Raw genomic sequence first — 10,295 nt, forward strand, 5'->3', positions numbered from 1 at the left:
AATTTCCAGATTCTGCTAGGGTGGTAGATATTCGAACGCTTGGGCGGCCTGCGAAAAAGAGCACGAGATTTTGACGCGGCGACAGTCGATTTGCCCGATACGTGATCCGCACTCGAACAACAAATCAAAACGCCGCGCCGCCCTATGAAAAGAGCCGGTCCCGGAAACGCTCGGATAAGGATAACTCGGTCGCGACAACGTTAAATTGGATCGGTCGATAATGCTGTTTGCTCTCGATTTTTTGACATTTTCATCGTGGTACGCGCCCCCCTCCCTTCTATTCGGGAGTTAGAGCTACGTTCTTTAAATGGAAGCGCAAGCATTCTTGGTAAACACCAAGAATCGATAAGGCGATAAATTGCGCTTCTCTTCTTCTCTTCCGGCCGAGAAAGTCTCTTGACTTGGTCTCTCCTCCTCCTCCTCCTCTTCCTCTACCACCTGCTAGAATATTTCATCGACGGGGACTGGTCAAATGGAAGCGTCGAAAAGAAAGAGAGAAAGAAAGAAGAGAAAAAGAGAGATATAGATAGATAGAGGGATGGTACAGGTGATCGAGAACGAACGACCGTGTAAAACTTTTACACGGCCTGTATAACTTTTTATTTTTTTCGAGGTTCCAGCAGCTTTTCGTGCAAAATGGGAAAAGGGTGGAGGAAGGGGGATTTCAATTAGTTGCACGAAGACATTTCACCCCTCCCTCTCTTCCCTCCCTATGCGCCTCCTCCTCTTTTTTTTTTTTTTTTTTTTCTTTTTTCGTAACTTTTCGCGTTGACGTGAGCGAAACGAGGCAGCTCGTGGTCGGACAGGTGAAACGACGTCACCGCGAAAGTGTTTCGAAATTGCTGTTCGAATTTCGGGATATGAAATTATATTTCGTCTTTGAAAATATGATAAATACACGAGAATAAATGGAATCAATTCAGGATCGATTGTTATATCGTGACTTTAATTGTTTAATCCTTTCCCTTCTCCCGTGATCGAACATGAAATGTTTTTAAAGAGGGAGAATTTTCACAATTTTGAAACTTATAAAGTGCTTTTTATTGAATTTCTTTGTCGCAAAAATTAATCACTCTTCTTTAATTAATAAATCTTATTACGTTCCTTTCATTTGCTTACCGCAACACACCGTTCGTACCCAGTTACGAATTTCTACTATAAATCCACTCACGTTATTCATTCCATTTAAACAATTCCCCAAACAACAACTTAATAATACCCAAAGCAGAAATTAATCGCGTGACACAGAGCGAATAAATTGCCCGCGAATGATATAACATACAAGGGTACAAGCGGATACCTCTTTTGTAAAAATTAAAAGGGATGATAAGATGGATTTCTCGTGGAAAGAGATGGAATAGAAAAAGATTACCTGTCGAGCACCTCTAAATTATGCGAGCTCGCCATCGGGTCCTTCTTCCTAACGTCTTTCGGATACAAGCCGGGCTTGGCACGGGACTTCCCCTCGTATTGATAAAGCGGGCGCGCCGTGCCCCCGAGATATCCACTCCACGTCCCGTTCGTCCTGCAAACGATTTTTCGCCGGTAAGCGTTCGGAAAACTACACAGAGAGGCGGGCGAATCCCTCACGGTGAACTGATCAACTCCGTTGGCCCGGGATAAACGAGAGAAATCGTCGGGGATGCGGCGGGGAGATAAGGGTGACATATGTCGAGTAATACGTAACAGGGTTGAAGCCAATTTACTTGGAGGATCGTTTCCAACGGGACTCCTTCCCGAATCTCGCGCCAGCTCCAAGACAAGCGGGAAGAGAGGTCTTGGAGAATCGTGATGGAATTTCCCTTTAAACGCTCGTTTCTTTCTTTCTCCAACTTTTTTCGAAGTTTATTCTTTGCTTTAATCATCTTTGTGGTAATCGTATGAAAAGAATTATTATATTGATTTCATTCTTGATGTCGTTCCCTAATAATGTCAATAATATTCGTATAAATTTTAATGAATCTTTAAAGTTAAATTCGAATTCAAGAGGAAAGGATGAAATATTTCTTTCAGCAATATATATATTGTTGCAGCAATGACATGTCACAAAATCATTACTTCTTCTTAACGTAATCAATTCAACGTCGTTTTTGCGTTATGTCATCGTAACTATGCGATACGTTTTATACGTTTTATGTACTGTCGCAGTTTTCGCGTTTTATAGCTTTCTTTCTTTTTTTTTTTTTCGCTGTACACGTTTAATTCCTCGCGTAGCACGTGATGTGATTCCGAAAACTGAACTAAACGTTTAAAGTATTTTAAAGCTTGCGTTCTAACGTGGTGGTTATACAAAGATTTCTATCGCGTTTCTTGATTGAAATAACAAAACGAGATTCGATACTCAATCGTACGCAACTTATTCCGTTGATAAGCTCGAAAATTTTGGAGCAGAATTAAACTAAGGAGATCCTTCGAAATTCATGTGAAAATTTTATTAAATTAAAAATTAAGAAAGCTAAAGCTAAAGCTATTACATAGAAAATAAATAATTAAAATAATTAAAATAGTCTTACATTATTCATTGACGGCGTACGTTATAATTAATCGAGAATCAGCTCAAAATCCTTCCGCTCGTCCTGCTTAGAATGCATTTTCTTTGCATGATTCAGTATGATATCGGATACCGGAATATTGAAATCTGAATTTAAATTTTTTGAATTTTTACAATAATTATTCAAACGCAGGATAATATATTTAAATTGATCAATCTATCAACGATTAATTTACTTTTTATAATATATTTCTCTATATTTGATAATTTTTTAATCTTTAATTGCTTCATCACGAAGTACAAGTCAATGAAATGATCTAAAAATTTGCTTCCAAATTCGGATTTTTGTTGCAATTAGTTCCACTATATATGATAAATAATTCAAGAGATCATCTGAACGATGAAAGCGTTATTTTGCATTTTATTTTGGCACATTATGAGCATTAACCATTGCCAATGTAAAAATTGGAAATGTGATCTTCCTTGCCTTCAAAGTGGCACCTGAAATTCTATTAAATCGGTCGACGGATACCGGGCTATCGATCAATATTAAATTTGTATCTGGAATATTGAACGTGTTAGATCATACGAGAAGATATTATACATCCAAATTGCATGCTAAGCTGTCTCAAACGTGATACGAGGTTAAATTTGGCTGAGAAGATTGAATTCGATTTATTTCTTATCTCCCCTTTTATTTCGAGAAATATAATCAAACAACGAAGTTACATAAATGAAACGATAGACTATTCAATAAGTTTGTCGTTTATTCGATGAGGTTGCAAAGGAGATGGTAAAAAATCAAATTTACAAATTAATGGAGGACGAGCAGAGATAAAGAAATAATAATAAAGATATATTGTTTATTTGTTGTATATCCACCTTTGTTGTAAAAATTCTCTCTGCTTTCTCTTCAAAAATATTAAAAAAAAAAAAAATATAATGTTATCCCAATTTTCTAAAATTTCTGACTTTAAACGTACCACTAATTCTCTACGATATAGATATTTGATATCTATTTAATATCCTTGAAAATGACATCTTTTAATAAGTTTAGCAGCACACATATTTGAGAACGTAATGCAACGTAAACTTTGTTTCAAGCGTGTAACGTCCTCGTAAAGAAACGCGGCCGGTTTTATTACCACGGCCTAACGTACTTTGTTCGTAATTAACGCGTCGTTTTAGTCGTCCCCCGTGAGAGAAAATTATACTTTACGCGTTGTAACATCGCGTGAAACGTATTTAGTTCACGGGAAGTTGAAGATGTGTTTACCTTAATTCATTTAACGTGTTCTCTCGCAACAGCTCGCTCGCGCACGGATATCCGTTGCGGCGGGGAATGTTCACGTCCACGGAACGGTACGCGATCGTATGGTGATGCATGGCGTCTGTCGTGTCATTATCCTTGCCGTCTTGCCGATGGCACACGGGGGGAGCGTATCTGCTGGTTGGCTCGATGTAGATCTCGCCCGATGCTGTCGAGATCGTTCCATCGAACAGACCTTCCTCCGTCACCATCCCGTGTACGGACGAGTTCTCGTCGTCTGGAAGATAGAACGAATCGAGTTAGTTTAATTTAATCTGCCATTTCAGATGGAAAAAATTCGAGATTGAAAATTTGAATTTATGAAGCAAATGGTGAGAGCGGAATATCATTCGGATTAATTGGGACTGATTGGAAGGTGGTTGCCGGATAAATGAGGCATATAATTGTATACGCTTGCACAATTTGTAATTCCAGGAATTACACATTAGTTTAATTACTTATTAAATGCAAGAATACCACTGCTGTAACGTATACTAAAATATACTAAAATATATGTATATACACTTTGTGTAATTAACTCTTTGAGGCAGAGAATCTTAGGTTGATATTGATCGTTGGAGATAAATTAATTACATCGATTTTTCGATTTTCAAAATATCTTACTCTTTTTAATCTCAAAGCGATATATATATGTATGTATATATACACTTTGTGTAATTAATTCTTTGAGGCAGAGAATCTTAATATTGATCATTGGAGATAAATTAATTACATCGATTTTTCGATTTTCAAAATATCTTATTCTTTTTAATCTCAAAGCGATATATATATGTATGTATATATACACTTTGTGTAATTAATTCTTTGAGGCAGAGAATCTTAATATTGATCATTGGAGATAAATTAATTACATCGATTTTTCGATTTTCAAAATATCTTATTCTTTTTAATCTCAAAGCGATATATATATGTATGTATATATACACTTTGTGTAATTAATTCTTTGAGGCAGAGAATCTTAATATTGATCATTGGAGATAAATTAATTACATCGATTTTTCGATTTTCAAAATATCTTATTCTTTTTAATCTCAAAGCGATATATATATGTATGTATATATACACTTTGTGTAATTAATTCTTTGAGGCAGAGAATCTTAATATTGATCGTTGAAGATAAATTAATTAGTTACATCGATTTTTCGATTTTCAAAATATCTTACTCTTTTTAATCTCTAAGCGATTGCTATATCGATATCGTTGCACTGGTTCCAAAGAGATGATGGGGAATAACGACGATGCAATACCGGTTTCGATAATCGACGCCCTGTCGTATATTTACCATATACCATTCCACACTCTATTTTTTCTCGTTTTTGTTCGTTTTATTTTTCTCTCTCTCTCTCTTTTTTTGTTAGAATTTTTCTATATTCTTTCTATCTCTCAGCTCAAAACGCAGAGAGGAAAAGGAAATCTAATTTTTCGATTCTGGAATTCACAGAGAAAAGCAAAAATATGATCAGCGTCGATATCTCGGGGTGAATGTGCGCCAGAATGCTTCCACACTCACTTTGACCATCTTTTTCCACCCCCAAACGTATCTACTATTGCTCGTAAATCGTGAGATTTACGCGTGCAAGAACCGCGTACCGAGAAATCGGCGTTTATATCACGTTTGCCCGTTCGGACGGCAAGCGTGAATTTATATTCGCTTGATTCGTTGCATCATCATGGTGTATCGGATCTGTGATGCATCGATGTGGCCACGCGTGATTCTTTCCTTTTTGCATACAGTATCTCCATTTTCCTTCCTTTGTCTCTTCTTTCTTTTCTCTGTTTTTATAAAAAAATTTACGTAGAAGAAGATTCTTGTCTTCAACGAAACTAGATAAAGAAATGGTGGTGGAAAAAAATTGTTTGGTCGTCCAAAAACGAATTATAAATGAAAAGTGTTGATTGATCCTCGTATATTGTGATGTAAAGTATCCAATACTTAAACGTAGTTTAATATCGAAATTAAATTATTCATTATTTGATATTTACTTGATATTTAGGGATGATTATCGAACAATCGTACGTGACGCAGAGAGAATACATTTTTGATACATTTTTATATCATTATATCTTTTTCCACGGATTCATAGATTGTAATTTTCATTTTAAAATCTTGTTTCAAAATCTTTTGTTATTCGGGATTAAACAATTTTTAAAAAAGGAAGACCAGAAATTCTTGTTCGTCGATGTTTCCTCGTTAATGGAATGCGATTTCTTATTTATTTCTAATTTGATGAAAATAAAAATTCTTTTTCTAATAAGTTGATTATAACTGTTATATAAAATATTGATTTTACCATTTGCAACTATTCGCAATATTTCATGTCTATTTAACTGTTTGCATAGTTGCACTCGTTATTATTCTCGCAGAGAGAATCTGTGCATCGCGTGGATGAAATTGTTGGCCGATTTTCCGTAACATATCTCGCGAGTGTTGCGTATTTATTCAAGCAGATGATTGAATTTTTAATGCACGAACACTGAAGATCCTTCAGGGATGAACAATTAATTAATTCGAGTCGATATAAAATCGACTTTTATTGTTAATTTTCTATTGTTAATTAATTTTGTTTTGTATCTACGTAACAGATTCGGCCGAATATTCGCCACTTTCCATCGATTGATTCCAAGTTAATTAATGATCGTTCTAACAAGGTTAATAACAATATCGTTTGCAATAATTGATACGATTTCATTGCATAATACGTTTAACAAGCTGTTTTATTGTAATTTTGATATTTATTATGCAACAAGAGAAATTGCACGATTATTACCAAGACTCTATGGATTAAATATTTGTTTTCGTGTGAAAATTATGAAGTTGTGAAAATCATTTTATCGTAGTAATATTGTGGATTGATCGAAACGACTATGAGTTGTTTTTCTTTCAGAGAATTTTTTTTATTTTTTATATGTTTCAATGGGAATACACAATTGTTAAAACGTTTGGAAGCAATCAGATTTTTGCAAATAGTAAATAATTATCAAAGTAACAATAAATATTTATTTACATTGACAATTATTTTAGAAAAAAAATTCCATTTATTTAATATTTTTATACAATTTTAATATAAATTCAATGTTTTAATTCAATGTTTTATTATTCAACAATCTTTGGTTGTAACGAATGATGGTTTTATCTGAAATTTCTTACTGCTCTCAAACTTTTGAATGTGTGTAAACGAAAAATTCTTTCACGTAGTTTTCTTCTGGATTTCTACGAGATTTTTCTATTTTGTCGTTGTTGCTGTGAGAATTACAGATGGACGTAGCCAAGAGACGAGAAAAGAATCGTTGAAATAATAGCAAAATAATAGTTTTATTGATCAGTAAGAAAATATAAAATTCTTCTTTCATTTCCAATTGGTTTAAAAATTAAATCCATTTTTCTGGAACAATTAATAAATTCCAAATCTGAATTTTCTCTCTTTCTCTCATCTGTTGAAAATATTATTCTTATCCACGAATTCTATACTCTTTCGTTTTAACAAGTGATAATTTCTCATTTCAAAATAGCATTTCATCACTTCTTTTTCTTTCACTTCTATCTCAATAATATTTTTAACCCATACATCTGTAAGTTTTATAATACACGAATTATAATAATCAATTTACAACGAAACATATACACAAATTGAATGCAACGTTTCGTTCGATTACAATTAATTAATTTTCCTAATTTCGTCCAATCTTATTACGTAAAAAAAAAAAAAAAAAAACTATTACACGCAACATTATATATTATTCGAAACATTAAATATTTCCACTTAGAAATTTTCAAAGCTGGGGAATAATTTAATTGAATTTCACGACGCGGTCGCGTCAAAAGAGACAATGTTATTAAATATCGATCCAATTATAAATATTTTAATAATGACGGGCTATATTCTCAGGAATTTAATTTGATACCGTATTGGCTTCCCGAAAAGACAGTCGCTCGTGACACGTTTCACGATATTAGAGTCTGTTAGTTACGTTACAGCGCGCCTAATCCATGAATTTCCAAAGGATTCTCCATTCAAGTTTTCACCCCAAGCTTCCTAAATTGCAATACATTGTACGTTTTCTCCATCATTTTGTTTCAATATTTGTTTGAATAGAAAGTTTTTGGCTGAATGATATATATATATATATATGAAATTCAATAAAAGAATAACTGCAATTTTTTTTTTTTTTTTCATATGAAACGTGCTTTTGAATACTCGATGCTATTTACACGCGAAATCTTTCACACGAAACTCATTCGTTCATAAAATGAATTTTTAGAAATTCTTTTCCACACAGGTATATTCAAACGTATTTTAATTTTTTCGTCGTAGAAAATTTTCTTTCCGTAACGAAACTTATCGTTAAACTGTTCCCAAATTTTCATTCCCACGATTAAATAATTAAATTCAAACGATCAACGATTCAACATTTCCTCCATAGAGCTCAATTATCGCCACACAACACGCACATATCCTATTACATTCATCCTATTAAATACAGCGCGAATAGGCGTGATTAAATACGAGAAATTCTCCCGCTCACGATCCCTCTACTAAGTCTTTCTCCCTTCACGTTTCGAAGCGCGAAAATGAGGCGAGGTCGAGGGCGGGATCGAATCGATATAAATTTTTCACGGGCGCCGGACCGCGGGCGGACGGATTTGCGAGCCGCAGGATTCCCCCGGAAAAGTCGATCGCGTTAGTTATCGAAGTGGAAAATAATGTCATGAATAATGGAGGGACGTGGTGCGGTGTGTACTCGGTGGACGGGTGCAGTCGCATTGAGGGGTAGCGAGCGTGCAAAAGGCGGAAGGGAGCAAAGGGAATGGGGAAGTAACTGCGCGCACAAAGTGCTCGGGCTGCTAGCTAATTCGCAGACGTACACGCTCGGTTCCATCCCTCTCTCCAACGTCGACTCGTCTTCTTTTCGACGAAATAGAAAAATCTCCATCCTATGACGAGCATCCCTTTCGAATCTCGATCGAACGGATCTTTGTTTGATCGACAAAAATCAGATACATAATCGAAGGTGATCTTTTTTTTTTTTTTATTTCATGGAAAATCAAAGTGTGAAATCAGATTCCGATTTTTGTTTCTTTTTTATTTGATTGGAGATGGGATTTGAAATTTTGTATTGGTTTTAACGATATATTCGATTGGATTAAGTAATGTTTTATGAAAAATTGTATATTAATAATTTGTATGTTTGTATGTTTGGTATTCCATTGGTTGTTTAAAGTTGGCGATGAATTACACGTTAATAAGAAAGTAACGATGATTGTAAGTATGAAATATTCTACTGAGGTGACTGGTTTCTCTGGAGTTTTCGAATCAATTGTATGTAATGTATTCGGATTATGTAAATTGGATCGAAAGTCTGGAACGATTAATGAATCCCTTCCTCCTCTTCCATTGGAATAGTTTTGGAATACAATTAGAATATTCGACGAAATGTAGAATTCATAAAAAGAGAAAAAAAAGAGAGAGAGAGAAATGAGATTTTCATTTACTTTTATACAAAATCTACTTATAATCACGATTAAAATTTTTTTCTTCACTGTTCCAATTTATCTCGCGTAAATTCGAGTATCTTCCAAGTATTGTTAAGAAGTCGAAATTGGATTCGAATTTAATTGCTTGCAATATATCTCATTTGATTAACTTATTCTAGGGTATAGATTTGATTGGTTGAAACACTCGGTTCGGCAATTGCGCGGCAATACATAATAATCGTTCAATATGGGACTACTAATTGGTGAATAACCGGAGGTAACAATGGCTAAACACGAAATTCTGAAATCTGTGCAATACAGAACGCATTGATATTTGATATTTCATCGACTAATTGTTCGCTCGTTGCAAAAGTATAACATAATTTCCTCGGTGCAATCATATCCACCTACGATCTCTTACAAATACTTATAAATCGAAACTCAAAGTATATATATCTAATAGTCTCTCCATTATTCTTTTATATATATATAGTCAACCAGAGAGTACCTTTTCACTTATACACAACAAGCCTCTACAAGAATCTAAATATGAAACGTTGCAAAAGAATTCTCCATTATTCTTATATATACATATACAAGAATCTAAATATGATGAAACATTGCAAAAGAATTCTCCATTATTCTTATATATATATACCTTTTTTTTTTACTTATACACTTACTTATATTTTACTTATACAAATATGATGAAACATTGCAAAAGAATTCTCCATTATTTATATATATATCTAAGCCTCTACAAGAATCTAAATATGATGAAACATTGCAAAAGAATTCTCCATTATTCCTATATATATGTATCTTTTTTTTTTACTTATACACTTACTTATATTTTGCTTATACAAATATGATGAAACATTGCAAAAGAATTCTCCATTATATATATATATATATACACCTATTTTTTTTACTTATACACAAATATGATGAAACATTGCAAAAGAATTCTCCATTATTTATATATATATCTAAGCCTCTAC

At 33.9% G+C, this 10,295-nt stretch overlaps 1 protein-coding gene across 1 annotated transcript in view; it reads right to left on the reverse strand.

The window, feature by feature from the left end:
- LOC102670923 (disintegrin and metalloproteinase domain-containing protein 10-like) overlaps positions 1-10,295 on the reverse strand; it is a 156,639-nt gene that overhangs the window by 37,113 nt on the left and 109,231 nt on the right. The window contains exons 4-5 of the mRNA XM_031514597.1: positions 3,768-4,038; positions 1,373-1,525 (exon numbers count right to left, since the gene is read on the reverse strand). Of these exons, the coding sequence (XP_031370457.1) occupies positions 1,373-1,525; positions 3,768-4,038 (424 nt within the window). The remainder of the gene's footprint in view (positions 1-1,372; positions 1,526-3,767; positions 4,039-10,295) is intronic.

This window comes from Apis dorsata, unplaced genomic scaffold, assembly GCF_000469605.1.
Source record: "Apis dorsata unplaced genomic scaffold, Apis dorsata 1.3 scaffold_46, whole genome shotgun sequence".
NCBI classification, from domain to species: domain Eukaryota; kingdom Metazoa; phylum Arthropoda; class Insecta; order Hymenoptera; family Apidae; genus Apis; species Apis dorsata.